General features: G+C 41.5%; 1 protein-coding gene across 3 annotated transcripts in view; it reads left to right on the top strand.

Moving 5' to 3' along the window:
• LOC126248914 (PRKC apoptosis WT1 regulator protein-like) overlaps positions 1-20,146 on the top strand; it is a 55,272-nt gene that overhangs the window by 15,426 nt on the left and 19,700 nt on the right. For 2 of the 3 annotated variants that reach the window (XM_049950402.1, XM_049950401.1), the window contains 2 exons: positions 11,318-11,501; positions 11,829-11,928. In XM_049950402.1, the coding sequence (XP_049806359.1) occupies positions 11,318-11,501; positions 11,829-11,928 (284 nt within the window). The remainder of the gene's footprint in view (positions 1-11,317; positions 11,502-11,828; positions 11,929-20,146) is intronic. The other variant, XM_049950403.1, reaches the window with a different exon arrangement.

Genomic DNA, 20,146 nt, shown 5'->3' with positions numbered 1-20,146 from the left:
CTCCCAGTGGCACCACCTCATTTTAGACACCTTCAGCACTGACAGGATGATTTTTGTGCCTCAGTGACATGAAGGGCCATAACAGCGGTAGCACATCTACTAGTAGGGTCATCGAAGCTGGACGGGTTTCAGCAGAAGGATGCTTTGAAGAGTGTCCCACAAGTTAGGGCTTGGAGAGCTGTGTGTTTCCCAGGGAGCTCTGCTAGCAATGGTAGTGTGTGGATAGGCCACCCTGTGTTTCCCGAGTTGGGGACAGGCCAGTGCCATGAGACCCCTTCTACTCTAAACTTTAGGCATACTTCAGGGACCATTATTAGGCGTGATGGTGGAATATTGTGTGTTACAGTGAAGGGGGGGGGGGGGGCGGCTTAACTTCACTGCCTGGAGCATGAGCTAGGCACACACCTCTGAAGGGAAAAAAGAAAAAGCCCTCAACCTCAACGTGTGCTATGTGCTGATAAGATGACTGGCTTTTGATATTAAACAGTCTCCAGTGGGCACTCTCTGGGCCATGTCAAACTGACTATCTGATCTTCTGAAATCAAAGGCCTATCCTGTTATGGAAGAGTTGTATAACACTCTTAACTTTTGTAAGGGTGTGGTTTCCTGGAGATCGACCGTGAGGAGGTAAGAGACCAATAAATAACATGTGTCACAGAAGTGCGTAACTGTATGGGGAAAGCCAGTGGCGTGTTGGAAAAAGACTAAAACGTTGGAATAAATGTTCACCACTTCAGCATTACTTGAACATATTCTTGCAGACTATATCGGTCTTAAGGTTCAACTACTTTTTACCAACCCAGCGCGATGCTGCAAATGTCAAAGATTTGGCGGCATGTAACAAGTGGGCTACAATTGGAAATTGTGGAGGCTCAGTTAACAAATTGGACAACTCTTGTACAATTCCTTTGAAATGTATAACCTGCTCCAGGGATGATGCAGTATGGGGCGGGACGTTTATGGTTATAACAAGAAAAGAAAAATTTAGGAGTTGAGGCACATACCCTATGGCGAAGCTAAAAAAGCTTTAAAAGCTATGCGATCTCCGGTGTTCACTACTACTTTCAAATTGGCCTTTGTGAAGCCAGTTGCCAAATGTGATGTCTCCACACAAACCCAGACTACAGTTTCAAGTGAAAGTACATGCAGTTGTCAGTGTACATGTCGGGGAAGGGGGAAGCTAGACTCAAACCTCAACTCTTTCGGAAGCCATCAACGACGATGGACTTGGAACCTCAAGCACATACCGCTGCTCACCATCAGAAGCCCACTAAACTGTCCCCTCTATCCATGCAAGCAACCCCTCCCTTAAGTAAAGAAAAAGATGTTTGAAGTTGAAGTGGCAGCTAAACCATTGTGTCGGCGAGCAGTCTCCCTTTCTGGTAGTGGCTTTACTGTTGACGATATTGATATCCATATGGAGAGCCAGGCACTGTCGAATGTTCCCCCTGACCTCTTGAGTAAATCACCACTGCCAAGGGTCAACAACAAGGACATGGGCACGGACAAGGACAACCATTGCTAATCAATGGCTCCCACATGGACTTCCATATTGCAGTGGAACTTGAATGGATACAGATCACATTTGGGAAAATTACAGCTGCTGCACCAGGAGAGATTCTTCTGCATCTGCTTACAAGAAACTCATTTTAAAGTCAGACACGCCTGTATTAAGGGGCTACCACCTCTACAGATGCCACTCTTCTTCTTTCCCTCTTAACACAGCCATGCAGGCAGTAGCAGTGGAAGTTCTCACACCAGTTAAAATCACAGTGTATTCTTTACATCTTCCATCTCATGATCCATTGGATGCAGATGCACTGACAACTCTCTTGCACATTACTCCACCCATTCCTCCTCATGAGGGATTTCAATGCACACAATGTTCTGTAGGGTTCGGCTACCACTTGTCAGGGATCAAATTATCAATTGCCTTGGTCAGATGACACATTTTTCTACAGCTACTGGGACCTTTTCAGCTATTGACCTTTATTTTTGCTCCCCAGGTATTGCAGACTTGGTCCAGTGGGAAATGGTCAGATTTGCATTCTAGTGATAACTTTCTGGTGTTGATTCATCTGCTGACTCAGACGGCGGTCAATGGGAGGCCATCTTCGATGATGGCCTGTCTGTTTGTGGAATGATGAATGTCATTAGGTAATCAAGCCAAGTGTGCAATTTTGTGGGAATTCAAACAACATCCATTTGCAGAAACCTTTGTACCTTCAGGTCTGTGAGAGCACAGGCGAAGCAAGTGTTTTAGCTGAACACTTTGTCACTGTGTCATCCACACAATCTCCTGCCTTCTATGTGTTATGTAGCATTGTGAAGATGAGATGGCTCTGCTTCTTCTTGTCTAATGAGGTGGTATAAAATATTTCATTCACCATGCGGGAATTGGGATCAGTTCTGTATGTGGCAAGACACACTGCTCCAGGACAAGATCAGGTTAATTATGCCGTGCTTAGTCATCTGTGGCCTGGAGCCAAAGGCAAGTGCCTATCGTATTTCGATCAGATCTGGTTTGATGGACAATACCCCACAACTTGGAAGGAGGTAATAGTAATTTCATTATGGAAACCAGGCAAGGATCATATTGATCATGAGAGTATAGCCCTTACCAGTTGTGTGGGTAAGACTCTAGAGAGCATACTCAACTGCCATCTTGTCTGGCTCATCGAATTCTGAGGTAATCTAAGCTGCTCCCAGTGTGGTTTCAGGCACTACTGTTCTGCCCTTGACTTCTTTATTCTATGGTAGACTGTGATATAGGATTCCTTCTTACACCAAAACAATTTGGTTGGTGTGGTTTTTCACCTGCAAAAAGATACACCATCGCTTGGAGATAAAACATCCTTCACCAACTTCATGAATGGGGACTACATGGATGTCTGCTACTTATTATCCTGCCACTTCGTATCCTGTTCTTCCTCATGGAAAGATGCTTTTGATAATACAATGGTGATACCTCATCAGACTGCTGTGTTCAAGAGAAATTGGGGTGCTCCAAGGCAGGGTACTGTGTCACACAGTAATTGCTGTCAATGGCATCTCCTCAGCAGTCATTTAACAGGGTTAATGCTTTTTGTCTGTGAATGACTTTGCAGTCTTCTTATCTTTCTCCAGTCTTAAGACAATTACAGCTGATCACCATTAGGCTGGAAGCTTGGGTTAATAAAACAGGTTCTAAGTTCTTTTGTCAATTTTAATGGTGCTCACTGAAGTTTTAACCACTCAGAGCTCACAATGGGGACAACATTTTTAAGGACAATGTGTGTTTTTTGTGCCTACTGTTTGACTCTAAATTAACTTGGCTCCTGCACCTGAAACCCCTGTAAACAAAGGTCTTAAAATTGTTAATACTTTGAAATGCTTCGGCATAAAGGTGTTTGACACTGACAAGTTCCACCTCCTGCAATTTTATAGGGTGTTTGTCAGATCATGATTAGATTCTGGCAGCATTGTTTATGGATCTGTTCATATTTACTACCTTGGTTTGTTAGCCACTGTCCACCATGAGGGCAACCAGGTATCAGCTGCAGCCTTTTTGGACCACCCAGTTCAGAGTCTTATGTGCACAGGCTGGTGAACCACCACTCTGGATTTGGTGGCACCTTCCCCTGGTTTGGCAGGTGCTGAGAATCTCGGTGTCACTCCACTCTTTAGCATTTAGAGTGGCAGTGTATCTGAACTTTAAGTGGCTGTTCAGGAACTGGTCCCATGTGTCCAAGTCATTCAGAATACTTGCTACTGACTGTGTCAAGGATCTCAATAAATCAGACATCAGAATTCAAGCCAGGAATAGAACAAAATGCCACCTTGCATCTTCAGAGGTCCAAAGTGATTATAAGCATGACTCAGTACAAGAAAATTTGTACCTCAAATTACATTTTTTACAATTCTGTTTTGTTCAGTTTAAAGTATGTACCACATTTTTATTGCTGTTTGTATGGGTGGATCCAGCAATAGAATTCCCTCAGTTGTTGAATTGTTTTCCCTGATAGATTTTTCAAAGTATGCCTGCTGGAGCACTTTACAAATTATGTATAGAGTTTATGGCATTATGACTGCTATGGAGTGGATTCACAAGCATCACTGTACAATGTTTCTCATCTGTTTTGACCCCCATAGTGTGTGCTAGAAGCAGGCCACCAAATATATCCATTAGACCAGTTGATTCAGCTCATCCATGATTCCGTACTGTGGCTTCAACACTGTTGCAAGGAGGTGGTCTTTGGCTGGGTACCTGGACACACTGCAGTACAAGGAAATGACACATCCAACAAAGAAGGATGTTGTGATTGTGTTTTAAGTCAATGTGCTATCCCGTTAAATGCTGCCATCTCATTATCTGACAGATGAATCGAGCATCAGTGGGAAACTGAATGGTTGGATGTGGGGGGAAAACAAATTGCGGTCACTCAAATCAACGACACTGACATGTTGGGCTTCATGCCAACCTCACTGACGGAAGAAAGAGCTGCTCACCAGGATGTGGATAAGGACATAGCCCTCTAACACACAGTTTCCTCCTTTGTTGGGATGATTCACCTCCCTGAAGTTTGTCGTGTGCCACTTTCAGTTCAGCATATTTTGGCTATGTGTGTGTCTTACATGCTAACATGAGGGCAGCCCTCAGTTTGGTGGAGACCTGCGCACCAACATTGCTGACAGACACACCAGTGTTACATGGACTCTAAAACTTTGCAGACTGTTGGGCCTCATCCCTAAAGTGCTGGGGAGAGGAAGTTGAGTTTAATGTTTTATAAATTACTCTGCATGTGAGGACCGCCTTAATCTCCTGACACACACACACACACACACACACACACACACACACACAAAACACGCCACCACTTATGTTTCAGTGCTAGTTTGACAGCCCTACTTTCAAGATGACTTTGTGTGTCCTGACTGTGAATTCAAAGCCCTTTAGGATCTGTTTCTTTTTTCTCAGATTGGTAAATGGGATTTTATTTTCAAATTTTTGGAATGCTTAGTGCATTTCCCTGCCTGCAGTAATTTTGGCTTCATAAAACTCTTCTCAGTATAGCATTAGCTCCTTCGCTATATTTACTCTTTTTTTTTTTTCCTTCTTCTTTATCATCCAAAGTGTGTTGTAAAATACTCTAATTGTAACCATTAATATCCAACAATTTCATCCCCAGAGACAAGTATTTGATATTGACTGACCAAGTGATCTGCACTCTAAATATTTTGTCCATAAAAAATGGCATTATGAGGGCTACAACTGTTGATAAATATAAATAAAACAAGTTTTTTACCTCACTATAGATAAGTGACTGGTTGATTGGTTGATTTGGGGGAGGGTACCAAACGGTGAGATCGTCATAGCAATCGGATCAGGGAAGGATGGAGAAGGAAGTCGGCTATGCCTTTTTCACAGTAACCATTCTGGCATTTACCTGAAGGAATTAATGGAAATCACAGAAAACCTAAATCAGGATGGCCAGAGGTGGGTTTGAACTGTCATCTTGCCGAATGGGTGACTTATGGAGAAAACAGTTTTATTTATAAATCTACAATCAGCTTCTTGTTGTACTAACTGGTCAGAAATATTTTTCTACATTTATTAACATTAGTTTACAGCATGTGTTAATACACACTATTGCAGCCTTAAGATTGCTAATTCCCTTTCTGTGTTAACTATATGATCAATAGTTCAGACCTGTTTATTACAAGGAGATATGGGATGTCAAATGGTTGGCCAATGCCCTCATCAGACCTAAGTATATTCCACAATTCTTCTGCCAATATGGGTTTGATGTTGGGGGTTTGATAAAAAATTGCCAAAGCAATTAGAGGTGAAGACAATATGTGTGTTATGTGAAGAAGAGCTTTAAATTTACTCTTCACCTCACTTTGTCAGATTTATTTTCAGATACAGTTTAATGTTTTGGAATATCTTCAAGTACGCATTCCTTAATTTTTTTGTAAACATAATTTTGAGAACAAAGGGACCATGTTTGGACCATCGGAATGGCTTTGAAACAAGTAGCACAAGTATAATTAACTGTCCTCTAAAATGGCAAGTTGACAACATCAACAGTCAACGGCACTGAAGAGATATTAACTTGGGCTTTACATCAAAATGGACATCAGCACCAAACTCTGATTCTTGGAACTTCAGTACTTGAGCATGCTTCACTTACTAGTCGCGTAGCTAGTTGATTTGTCCAATTGACCTGACCTCTTACGAGAAAGGATTCAATATGTAGTCTAAATCGGTTGAGGTGAATGTTGAAATTATTTCTTAAACAGGTCATGGCCACTTATTTTATATCTGAGCCAATGATCCATTTTACCAAGTGACATGGCTCAGAGGAAAGACACTCATATGTGGAAGGATGACATTTTAAATCCCTGTCTAGCCGCCCATATTTTCCATGATTTCCATAAATTGCTTAAGTCAAATACTGGGATGGTTTCATTGGAAGGGCACAGCTGATTTGCTCCCTCATCCTTCCCCAATCAGAGTTGTTTCCTCCATCTGTAATGACCTCATTATTGAAAGGACATAAAATACTAATCTTCCATCCTTTCATAATAGGTTTCTCAAGAATGAAATGTTGAAACTCTAACCTACAGGTAAGACTCTTAGAACATACTTCACCCAGGTATGGAATTTAGCAGTTGAATCATAGGTTCCTGTAATCAACAGCATAAGAAACAAATGTAAGCTGAGTGCATCATAAATTTCTCTTTAAGTGTACTCAAAAGATCTGTGAAAAGATCGTACCATGTAACTGTTTGCTAAGATAATTGGCTGTCGGCTAGAATTTTAAGTTGGATATTTTTATCTTCCCAGCATACCTCCCACAAATCTTAGTTTCCGAATAAAAAAACTATTTTGGTCAGCACATGAGTTGAATGTATTTGATAATATTACACTTTGAACAGAGTTTGTGATTTGTTAACCATTCCACATAAGACAGGTAAAGCATAATTACTGTGGTAAATGTTGACATACTTTTTTGCACAAATCTTACCTATAAGATCAGACTTTTGACACAAAATACCATTTTTTTAACATACAAAAAGTGTAACCCATGTGAAGATAATATGAAACAAGAACTTCACAATCAAATATGAAACTGAAGTAGCTAGATGTGGCATATTATATGCCAGGTTCAGCAGCTTACCTTCCCTCATACAAGATCAGCATCACTGAGCTGTAGATTTTTGGAGAGAACAATATGTGTTGTATCTTTTGTGAAGAACTTTGTTTTTAGCAGTAACATGTTGAGTTTGTGGTGTACACTTGCAAAAAGTTTCAGAGTAGCTATTGAAAAGTTTGTCGTAAGGCCTCAGTTGATCCTGCAACTTTATCTGAAACTAAGAGGACCTAGACATTTATCAGCACTTCACATTTCTTAAAAACACAAAATTGTACCATAATTCTGTTCCACATGTAGCTGCAAGTCCCATCCACCACAATGTAATGATAATAGTGACATCTATTTTGTTTGGCAGTTGCAAAGAGAATCTCCTAATAATAAATTTAACACCCTAGTTCCATGTGTATCATGTTTGCAACAACATTACCATCAGAATATCGAAATCCATCTTCATTCTCTGTATTTTTTTATTGTACCTTACCCTCAGAGCACATTTCCATATACAGATCTGATGTTTATGCAGTTATTGGAGTAAAACTTGTGTTAGTATTATTTTTCCTAGAATTATCATCACCGCCTCATTAAATTGTGTAGACTTTATTTTTAACAGAAATTTTCAAAAATGGAATAATTGCAGAGCTGTACTTCAATTGCAGTTTTAGTGCTAATCTGAAACCTTGAAACATGGTGAATATTTTTAGAAAAAGTAAAATAAAAACACTGAAAAGAAAATCTGTAGAACATTTGTTAACAGAAATTCTGACACATTTTATGTCATTTGAAATAGTAGAAATTCTAATATTAGTATAAACACATGACAGTGATTTAATATATGTTTTAAGAATTCATGTGCAGCAATTTTTGACTGTGTGTGTAATAATTTTTAACAGCTATGTGATAGTGACAGGCATTGGCAATAATAAAAGATGCAGAAATGAAACTGAGTTTTCATACTTGTCTGGGGTATCAAAGGATCTCGATCTCTTTCTTTAAAGCACGCATGTTGGCATGTGTGGGTGTTACTTTGAAATTAATAAAGTTAAATGTGCACCTTTAAAGTTGCATTTCTTGCACACTGTTTCAGTGCTCACCTCCCATTGCATATGTTGTAGAATTCAGTGGTATAAAAGATTGAACTGCTAATTGTTTTCCTTGTACTTGCTGTTAACAACTTTAATAAAAGCCCATTGTCTCTTGATAGTGTAATTAAAACCAGTAACAAAGTGTGGAATTGAATGCCTGTGCATTTTTAACTAATAATAACTAATCTTTTGAGAAATGAAATTGTGCCCATAGCGTTAAATCGAGAAATATTTACTTGCAGCTGGAATCGTGAAAGGTAGTTCGTGCTTAAACTTGTAATGTTTGAATTATGTGTTTAATTATTCAGTTTCATGCTTCTGGAGCAAGCCCTGTGGAATTTGTCCAAGCTGTTGTCGAAATACAGTCCATGTCTACATTGGCAATCCAGCAGTTTTGTCTGGGAATGTTCCGTATAGTTACAAAATTGTTTTTGCAGTATCATACTGTTTCATCTGTTTCACTAGAACAAATGCTGCTCACCAAAGAAAGCTTAACTTGAAAATTCAGTATTGATAAATTGCCAAACCTGAAACAGAAATATTAATGGCTTGGTTCACCTCCTGCTTCAGGACCTAAAATGATACATAGAGAACTCCAGTATGTGATCAATATTGTTTTGAGGTGCAAACTGATGTACTCGGTTGTATAACATAGTGGTATGATTGGGTAGTGGAAGTGAATTTGGTTTCCACAAACCAGGGAGAATCATTGTAGTAGTAATGATTCAACCAGTTGTCAAATGTACTAAAACTTAGTCAAAATGCAAAAAGACAGGACATGGCATAGCTAAAACATTGATACAGTCTCGGACAAAGAAGATATTTTCAAACCTGCACATGTTTGAAATTTACAAAATTGATATCAGTTTGATATGGCTGAAGTGATATCTATATGGCAATAGACTATACCAAACACGAACACAACAAATATAAGGGTGTGTATGGTGTTAATGATATTCGTATAACATGAATACCTTTCTTCTTGCAAAATGGCTCTTAATACAGCAACTGTGTGGCGACAGGGCTACAAGCACCATCACACTTCCCAGCAAGATTGCTAATGTGCTCTGTTCGGCTTGGGTTTTGTGTGCGTGCGTGCGCGCGCATTCTGGGCATGATTGGGGGGAGGGGGAGGGGGGGGGGGAGGAGAGAGCTGTGTCACTACATCTGCTGAATTATTGGCTGCTGAAGATGTTAGTCTGAGACAAAACCTAGATGGCTGACTGTTGTCTTGGAAGATGAGCTCTTCAAATTATGCATCAGTGTAAACATGTACGTGATAAGCACCAACTGTGTTATCTCTATGTACTTGCATAGTAATCATTGTACATGGAAAGGCATGGTGGGCTGTTCTTCTGTGGAAATTCTTTGTACATTCATTACCAATTCGAGCAGTCTTGTTATTTTGTGTGTAGGTAGTACGCAGTTGACTGTTGTTGTAAGTGATGAAAATGGATTGAACTGGAAGTGGTGTGCATATGGCAGATTTTTGTGTCATCACAATACTGACTGCATACTCATTGTTGGTGTCAGTTTTTTTAAATGTTTCCTGAGTTAGTGACAGTTTGCACAGTTTCATTGATTGATGGGAACCTGTGATTTGGTAGAGAGTGATTTTACTATATGAATCTTAGGCAGAAAGGAACTGGATGATCTCACAGTGATTTAAAGAGACATCTAACGTAAATGACTGACTGGTTGAAGGTGTCTAATATGTATTAAGGATCCCATTAAACATTATTTAGCACGAAAATGCCAGATTACAGTAGCTGAATATATTGTAGGAACTGCACTTACCTCAGCAGCAGATTGCAGTATATCATTTGTATAGTGTGGTGTTAAGACATTTCCTTAACTGTGGTGTGGAAGTTGAAGTTCAGTTACCTTACACAGGTCTTGAAATTTATGGTAGCCATAGGATTTGGGATTTGGATGGAATCTGCTCTACTTTGTAAGAATAATTGGGGAACTCTGTGAAGGAGAAGTAGAAACTCAGATTTTGATAACTAATATTAATGAACAAGAGAGTTAAGAGATGCTGCCAAAATCAATGGTATGGTGCTCAAGGCACAAGTTTAATATTTCAGAGGTGCAGGATTTTAATTCCTGTGGTATGGTATCTAAAGTGTAAGTGAGACCTCAGATTATAACCCTTTCCTGTACTAATACCCACTAGTGTTGTAGGCACCAGTTGGTAGACCAATGTCCTATAAGATTAGTATAAGGGACAGTCAGATAAAGACGAGACAAATGGAAAAAAAGTAAGTAAATTGTTTATTATTTCGAAAGTAATCACAATAACCGTAAATTCAAGATCATGTTGTTGTTGTTAAGAAGGGACACTCAAATGAAAAAGACAGATGGAAAACGGTGAACTGTTCATTATTTCAAAAGTAATTACCATAACTGTTACTATATTTATCCCACTGTGACACACGGCAGTCAGTGCCTTTATGGAAAAATGTTTGCTTGCCTACAAAACCATGATTATATCCAGGTGTGCAAATAAATGGCGAAATCTATGGAAATTGCATGGGGAGAGGTCGGGACTGTATGGATGCTGTATAAAGGCTTTCCAGCAAAACTTTTACAGCATAGTGGGCCAGCTCGCATGTTGCCAAGGTAGCAAAAGTTTTGCTTGGAAGCCCTTTCACATCCTCCAAACAGTCATAATCTCTCTTCAAGCAATTTCCGTATTTTCAGAGCCCTGAATAAAAATGTTCATGGCTGTTGATTTGCTGCAGACAAAGAAGAGAAGCATGCCCGGGTACAATTGTTTCCGTAAGCAACAGCAAACATTTCCCCATGAGGGCATTGACTATCTTGTCTCTCATTGGGATAAATGTATTAATGGTTATGGTGATTATTTTTGAAATAATAAATAGTTAACTTTTTTCCCCATCTTCTAATTTTCATTTGATTGCCTGACAATGACACTATGATGAATGTGACTTTGAATTTATTCTAAGCCTAGAAACTCATTTCTGTTTTGCACATTGACCTTATGTGATTTTTTTACTAATGATGTTGGCACCTACAATTTTGTACTTTAGTAATTTGAGTGAGTGTAGTCCAGTTTGTTCTATATTTTTTTAGATCCAGGGGGTGGTGATGTTGAAGATGGAGGTGGAGGAGATGGGAAAACAGCAGACTCGCTAAATGTTAGTGGCAGTTTTCCAGCAGATCATGATGCTAGTCCTAAGCCTTTATCAAGAGCAAAGGAAAAAAGAATTAACAGATGTGTTCCTGTACGACAACCCATTACTGAACACGTTAACAGGTGATAATAATCAAATAGCAATATTGTTTCATTTTGTATGTGAATGATAAAGAATGAAATTGTCTTTAAGTGCCTACAAAATCAAGGTGGTAATTTTGTATGGTACTACTGGCTGTGATTTTATTTAGAATTTTATGTTTTGGGTCCAATAAATATGGCAACAATTGCCAAGGAAGTAATCATTTAATAATGTGAAGTTTGGTAGAGAAGTTAAAGTATTTAATTACTGTTCAGAATCGTGCTCATAGTTTCATTACCTCCAGATTTGAAACAAATAATTGGATATTAACTGAGCCACATATTAAAAAAAAAAAATCCGTATTTCAGGGCAAACCACATGAACAAAGGGAAACAACAGCAACGTGACCGTAGAAAACTCCGTGAAAAGAGGCGCAGTACAGGAGTTGTTCATTTACCTTCAACAGAAGTAAGTTTTCTTCAAGAATATATATCTTAGAGCTACATCTGACTTCAGCTTTTTGCAGGATAATGTAATGTTCTTTAAGGAGTAAGAAAGATAGTGAGAATTACTTCCCACTATAGTTTTTTCATGGTGTCATAACCTTAACTCTAATGGGGAATATAAATACTAATGACAACAAGCTTACTTGAACTAGCAACTATTTTTTATTATTTTTGTATATCAGGAGCAGCTCAAAATCTTCGTTAGGTATTTGTTACTAGCTAACTTGTGGGAACTTGTAATTGGGTGCACAACAGATACAGTAAAATTGAAGAGGGGGAGTAAAGCTGTGTGTGTAAAACTCATTTCCGTATGTTCTCTACACTTTTGACAACTAAATTAATTTACAAAAGTCCACAGTAGTAGACATGACTGTAAATTCAACCTTGTCATGTTAGTCCTGTGTATCAAGTTGAAGTAAAAACTAATGCAGACTACACATATGTTATATCATTGAACATGTCATGTTACCTTTCATTGAATATATTTTGTCACTTAGGCCCTATATTTCTTCAAAGTGTGGTGCTTTTCAAAACGTTAACCAAGATGGAATCCTGGTTTTCTGGAACACATGTTGCAGTAGTAAACAGTTTCCCTTCTACCACCTTTTACCTTGCTGTTACTGCAAACAGTACAATCCTTACTGTTACATTTTTCATTGGAGTAAATGAAGTGTGACTGCTTTGATAGTCTCTCATCATTGACGGTAGATGGTATTCCCCTCTTTCTTGTTTGTGTCCCATACACTTCCAACCAGAGCACCCCCTGCGGGCCTGGGGGTTAGAATAAGCCAGAGGTATTCCTGCCTGTCATAAGAGGCAAGTAAAAGGAGTCTCACATCTTTCAGCCTCTGTGATGGTCCCCAGTAGGGTCTGATATCCATTTTTCAAAACTTTCCCAAAGAGTGAGCCCATTTTCTTGTCGTGGCGTTGCAGTCCCACTCATCCTCCATCTCTCGAGTGAGGACACCATCCTGGGTGTGTTTTCCTCCATCCACTATGCAGTGTCATTTGCTGCACTGCTGATGACCATGGAATTCTTTGCACCTCATATCCAGCACGGTAGCCAGTCCGTTGTGGTGGGGCTGCCATGTACCCTGTTGGTTGTAGCCTCCTCACTACACATGGATCCATCCACTGATGCCTGTGCTGTTAACTCCCCACATATGCCAAGGAGTAGATGCCCGTCACCCGGGGGCATTGGGACTCCCGGCAGTGGCCATCCTGCCACTGGGGAGGGCCCCTGGTTGGAGTGGGGTGGCATCAGGGAGGATGACATGCACCACGTCATCACTTGCTGGTGATCAAACACCAGCAGTCCCTAAGCATTCAAAGTCTCAGTACACTGCAGGGAAGTATGATCCTAAATCGTTCCCCTCATTGGCCACACCATGAGAGGAACGCCAGGTTAAGGATGGCAACAAACCTTATTCAGCCCAGTACCTCATATGTACGAGAGCTGGTGGGATTCCTTTATCTTGATAAAGCCTCAGTTTTTTGTAGAGCATATAGAGGACAAGTTTGGGGAGGTGGAAGGCTTGTCCATATGCAGTCAGGGTCAGTCTTGATTAAAACGGCATCCTGTGCCCAGTCATGGGCGTTATTAGCTTGTGACAAGCTGGGGGATGTTCCCCTTACCATCACGCCTCATAAGAGCTTAAATATGGTGTAGGGTATTATATTCCTCAGGAACCTTCTTTTGCAGTCTGAAGACGAGCTGCGCGCCAACTTAGAGCGACAAAGAGTTCATTTCGTGCAGCGCATCCATTGGGGTCCGAGGGTTAATCAGATTGCCACTGGCGCCATTACCTTGGCCTTTGAGGGTGATACACATTACCCGAGAAGGTCAGGATGATTGTCTACAGCTGTGATGTCAAGCCATATATCCCTCCCCCAATGCGTTGCTTAAGTGCTGGAAGTTTGGCCATATGTCTTCCTGCTGTACTTCCAGCATCACATGTCGAGACTGTGGACGCCCATCCCATCCAAATACTCCACGCGCCCCGCCTCCCATCTGTGTCAACTGCGGAGACCATCATTCACCTTGCTCGCCAGACTGCAGGATTTAACAGAAAGAGAGAGAAATCATGGAATACAAGACCCTGGACCGACTGACCTACACTGAGGCTAAGAGAAAATATGAGTGCCTGCATCCTGTGGTTACGACCTCCTCATACGCTGCCACTACGAGAACAGTTGTAGCCCCATCAGTTCTGCAAATTCCAGTCTCTTGGAGCCAGAAGACTACACCTGTCTGCTTGATGGTGGGGGGGCCCCTGCCACCCCCCACCCCCCTCCCCCTTTGCTCCCGCACAACCTACCTCGGGAGCACTGCCTCCCCAACTGTCGGGGACACCAGTCTCCACTTCTCAGCCAGCTCCTCTCGCCAGGAGTGGGTCCCTTGGGTCACTCCCTTCCCAAGTTTCTGCTAATGGGAAAGATGACGCGCACTGGTGGCTGAAGTGCCCAAAAGCAGCTGGTCGTAGGGCTTCACGATCATCCTCAGTCCCGGAGACTGAATCAGTGAAGCCCTCCCAGCCAGAGAAACCCAAGGAGCAGTGGGAAAAGTACAAAAAGAAGACCCCTAAGACCAAGGAAATTGCGGTGGCACCCACACGACTACCACCACTACCTACAAGCTCTGCATCTGGGGATAAGGTGGAGATTCTGGTGTCCGCTGAGGACCTAGATCTTGCCGGACCCTCACACACAATGGATATAGACTGCTCCGGCAATAAGTCGGTGGCAGCAGCTGACCCTGAGGCGTAAACTGCCTCATTGAATGCTCCGTGCCTTCCCAGTCTCACCATGATAGCATCCTGCAGTGGAATTGCGGCAGTTTTTTCCACCGTCTGGCTGAGCTACAGTAACTGTTAAGCTTTACACCTGATTTCTGCATTGCCCACCTGGTTCCCGGCAATGCGGACCCTGCCCTCCATGGCTATGAAGGATATTACAGGAACCGTAGCGACTATAATAGTGTCTGGTGGAGTTTGCATTTATGTCCTAAACTCAGTCTGTAGTGAAACTGTGCCCCTTCAATCCCTCTTGAAGCTGTGGCTGTCAAAATAAGGATGACACTGGAGGTAACTGTCTGTGATGTATCTTCCTTCAGATGGTGCAGTACCCCTGAATGTATTAGCTGCACTGATTGATCAACTCCGTAAACCTTATCTATTTTTGGGAGATTTTAACACCCATAACCCCCTGTGGGGTGGCTCTGTGCTTACTGGCCGAGATAGATATATCGAAACTTAACTGTCTCAGTTCGACCTGTGCCTCTTAAATACTGGGGCTGCCAACATTTCGGTGTGACTCATGGTAGTTACTAGGCCATTGATTTATCCATTTGCAGCCCAGGACTTCTCCCATCTATCCACTGGAGAGTACATGATGACCTGTATGGTAGTGACCACTTCCCCATCTTCCTGTCACTGCCCCGGCATCAGGCCCATGAATGCTCATCCAGATGGGCTTTAAACAAGGCAGACTGGGGAAACTTTCACCTCTGCGGACACCGTTGACTCTCCCCCAAACGGTAACATCAATATGATGGCTGAGCAGATGACTAAAACAATTGTTACTGCGGCAGAAAACGCGATGCCTCGTTCTTTAGGGTGCCCCCGGTGAAAGACGGTCCCTTGGTGGTAGCCGGAAGTTGCTGAGGCAATTAAAGAGGGTCGGCAAGCTCTACAGCAGCACCATTCCCTAGAGCACTTAATAGTCTTTAAGCGGCTCCGTGCCTGCATTCGTCTGATTATAAAACGACTGAAACAGGACTGTTGGGAGAGGTATGTGTCGACCTTTGGGTGCCATACGTCACCTTCCTAAGTCTCGACGAAGATCAGGCATCTTTTTGGGTACCAGACTCAAACAGGTGTCCCTGGCGTTAACTTAAATGGCGTGCTCTCTGACTCAAATGCGATTGCCGAGAACTATCTTCCAGCCTCTGCATCAGAGAACTACACCCCAGCCTTTCGCACCCTCAAACGGCGTTCACTACACGCCACAGTGAACCATATAACGCTCCATTTACAGAGTGGGAGCTCCTCAGCACCCTTGCACATTGCCCTGACACAGCTCCTGGGTCGTATTGGGTCCACAGTCACATGATTAAACATCTCTCGTCTGACTACAAGCAATAGTTCCTCATCTTCAACCAGATCCAGTGTGATGGTGTCTTCCCATTGCAATGGCGGAATAGCACCATCATTCTGGTGCTAAAACCTCGTAAAAATCCACTTGATGTGGATAGCTATTGGCCCATCAGCCTCACCGCTGTTCTCTGTAAGCTGCTGGAATGTATGGTGTGTTGGCGATTGGGTTGGGTCTGGAGTCACGTGGCCTACTGGCTCCATGTCGGGGCAGTTTCTGCCAGGTTCACTCTACAACTCATAATCTTGTCCCTCGAGTCTGCCATTAGAGCAGCCTTTTCGAGACGTCAACACCTTGTAGTCATCGTTTTTGACTTATGTAAAGAATATGACATGACCTGGCAACATCATATCCTTGCCACATTGTATGAGTGGAGTCTCTGGGGCCTTCTCCCTATTTTTATCCAAAACTTCCTGTCTCTACGTACTTTCCAGCCCAAGTCGGTGCCTTCCATAGTTCCCCCGCCGGGTTCCGTATTGAGTGTATCTCTGTTTTTAGTGGCCATAAACGGCCTAGCAGCATCTGTAGGGCCGTCAGTCTCCCTTTCTCTGTATGCAGATGGCTTCTGCATTTTTTATTACTCCTCCAGTGTGTTGCTGAGCGGCACCTACAGGGAGCCATTCACAAGGCGCAGTCATGGGCTCTAGCCCCACTTCCAATTTTCAGACGCTAAATCATGTGTCATGCGCTTCTGTCAGCCTCGTACCATTCATCCAGAACCTGAACTTTATCTTAATGATGAACCACTCACTGTAGTGGAGACATATCTATTCTTAGGACTGGTTTTCGATGCCCGATGTTTGTTTGGTCCCTTCCCCCTCCCCTACCCCCCCCTCTCCCCTTTAAGCCAACCAACCAACGAGAGCTTTCGGAAGTGTCACTCTTAGTCTCTTGTGGTTCAACTTGAATTTCTGGTTGAAGTAATATCCAGGTTGTACAGCATGAAGCTGTTGACTACTGCTACCTTTAACAACCAGAAAAACATCTTACGCCACCACTTCTTTTATTTCGTGATGAAGCTGTAGGATGCACAATACTCGATAGATATATTCACCCCACCCAGGTTTTTATTATAGTCACAAATGACTTTCTTTTTAGGAATTGCTCCAAACAATAGTGCTATGTGTTCGAGGAATGCATTTCCTCACAGTTATATTGCTTGCTGACAGTTACTGAACACCTCAGCACAAAAGATACAGCAGTGGGAGCCCTGATGCCATAGTTACAGTGAATGGAAGTTCATGTTGGATGATGCCTGACACGAGTCTATTGCGGTATTTACACAGTTGAGGCTGCCCCGCCTGTCAAGCTCTAAGGGCTAATATTCCAGTCCACTGATCTGTTGCAGACTGCAAGACCATTAAAATTTGGGTTGAAAATTTAAAGACAACTGGCTCCATGATGATGAAACCACCTGGCCCAGTCAGCACAGCCATTACATCCATAAACATGGAGAGAGTTAGGGCACCTGTAATACAGAGCTCTAATGGTTGGTTCACTCATGTGCTGTGAGTTTATGTTCTAAAAAATTAAGTGTGAATGATTCTGCACAAAGGTGGTTCAATGAGATGGTGCAGCTGCACACACACACACACACACACACACACACACACACACACACACACACAGCTAGTAAATCAGTGACTATCTTATGGGATCATTTTCCCTGCTAACTTACCTCCAGATATGGCAGTGTTTTGTGGCCTCCTCACTCCCCTGATCTTATCTTACACAACTTTTTGTGGGGATATTTAAAGTTCCAAGTGTATGTTGGCAAATAACATGGCCTTGAACATCTGAAGAAGACACGTTAGGGGATATCATTTATATTTCACATAACTAAAGCATCTATTAAAATTCATAATTAAATTAAAACATTGATCTTGAATATTCGTGCGTGCAGTTCTTGCCTGAGGTAGTCTGAAGTTCATTTACTGCTTTTGTACATTGGGTTTCAGTCCACCTGCACATTTATGATGACTCAGCAAGTGCAGAGAGCTGCTGAAGTTGTCTATTGCCAACTGGCGCCATAGGAAAGTTGGACAGCTGCTGTTGACTTAGCCATCTGAGTACCTCACTAAAATTCTTAAAATTCACTGATAAGTCAGACTGGAGATTGAGCATTTTATCTGGTTTCTTCACATAATGTCCATATATTTAAAGTTCCTCTAAGAGATTCAAAAAATGAACTTTAGGCACCATGTGTAAAATTTCAGGATGTATGTGTATTCGTCCTGCCAAGTGTTCAGTTTCATTTATATCATCTCCAAATGCCGTTATCATTTCATAGTGACATATGTTCTTTAAATATGGTATCAAAAGTTCTACCGGTTTGGCCTATATACCGTTTTTGACAACTGCGTTTAATCTTACACACATCTGAGGTACTGAATTTACAACTTAATTTATTTGTATCATGTGTCAGCTTTCATGTGAGTGTTTCACATGTGTGGAAGTGTATTCTTAAACTGGTTTTCCACAACTGTTCTGCTATTTCATCTGACAATCTTCTTCTCTCTTTAATTTGCATGTAAATATATTTCTGCATTTGATCTACATCTACATCATACTCTACAAGCTACCTAATGGTGTGTGGTGAAAGGCAGTTCTGGTATCAATAACTGATTGCCCATCCCTACCCTGTTCCACTTGCGAATGGTGCCTGAGAAGAATGATTATTGGTAAGGCTCTTTATTGATCATAACTTCTCAAATTTTCTCATTGTGGTCATTACACAAGATGTTTACTCTCTCGCTCCCTCCCACTCATCAGTCCTATGTGGTGCAGAACCATATTGATAAACAATACTTAAGAATTGGCCAGCAAGTGCCTTATAAGCCACTTTCTTCATGGACGAGTTAAATTTCCATATGATTTTTCCTATGAAGTTCTTCGACATCTTCATTTTCTACTATTTGTTTTATGTGGTCATTTCACTAGAGGTTGTTGTGGGTGGTTACCCCCTAGATATTTTATGGCAGATACTGTATCCAGCAGTTTCTTGTCACTGGTGTAGTTGTATAGTAGCCGATTTCTTTTCCTATGTATGTGTGATATGTTACATTTATTTACATTGAGGGTCAACTGCCAAAGCCTGCACCATTCATCAATTCTTTGCAGGTCATTCTTAAATTCAAGATACTCTCTTCCAGCATTGCTACTTTGTTCTAGACAACTGCATCATAATACGTGAACAGTCTTAAAGAGCATCCAGTCGTCAGACTAGATCATTTATATTCATTGTAAACAGTAATGGTCCTATCACACTTCCTTGGGGTACCCTGAACATGTTCCATTAATAGCAACATTTTGTGTTCTATCTGCAAGGCAGTCTTGAATGCAGTTGCAAATCTGGTCTGAAACTTGATAAGCTCATACTTTTTGTTCTAAACGGCAGTATGGGATGGCGTCAAATGCTTTCCTGAAGTCAAGAAACATGGCACAAACCTGAGTGCTGTTGTCTACAGCACTATGGACCTCCTGGAGTTACATATAGACGAATTTAGGAAGATCTCTGTTTGCAAAATCCATGTTTATTTTTTATACAGGAGATTTTTGTTCTCTGAAAATGTCATAATTCTTGTTAATAAAACATGGTGCATAATTGTAAAACAGATTTGTGTCAATGATAAAGGTGTGTAATTCGGTGCATCTGTCCTAAGTCCCTTCTTGAAAATGGGGAATGATCTGCACTTTCTTCCAGTCAGTAGGTAGTCCCCATTGCTCTACTGATCTGTGATATACTGTTCCTAGTAGCGGAGCAAGTTCTTTCACATAATACCTGTAGGATCTTATAGGTATCTTATCTGGTCCTGATGCCTTTCTGCTTCTAAGCATTCAAGTTGCTTTTCTATTCTGTGTTGGTTATCTTGATATCTACCATTTCAATGTTCATATAGTGATTGAAATGTAGGACAATGTGAAGATCTGTGATGAAATAGTTTCAGGAGACTGATTTCAATATTTCAGTCTTCTCTCTGTTATCTATTGTTTTGGTGCCAGTATGGTCTGAGTGAGTGAGTAGATGA

Source organism: Schistocerca nitens, chromosome 3, assembly GCF_023898315.1.
Source record: "Schistocerca nitens isolate TAMUIC-IGC-003100 chromosome 3, iqSchNite1.1, whole genome shotgun sequence".
Lineage (NCBI taxonomy): Eukaryota > Metazoa > Arthropoda > Insecta > Orthoptera > Acrididae > Schistocerca > Schistocerca nitens.
Note: the sequence above shows the minus strand (reverse complement) of the source record. Positions and strands in the feature narration are given on the sequence as shown.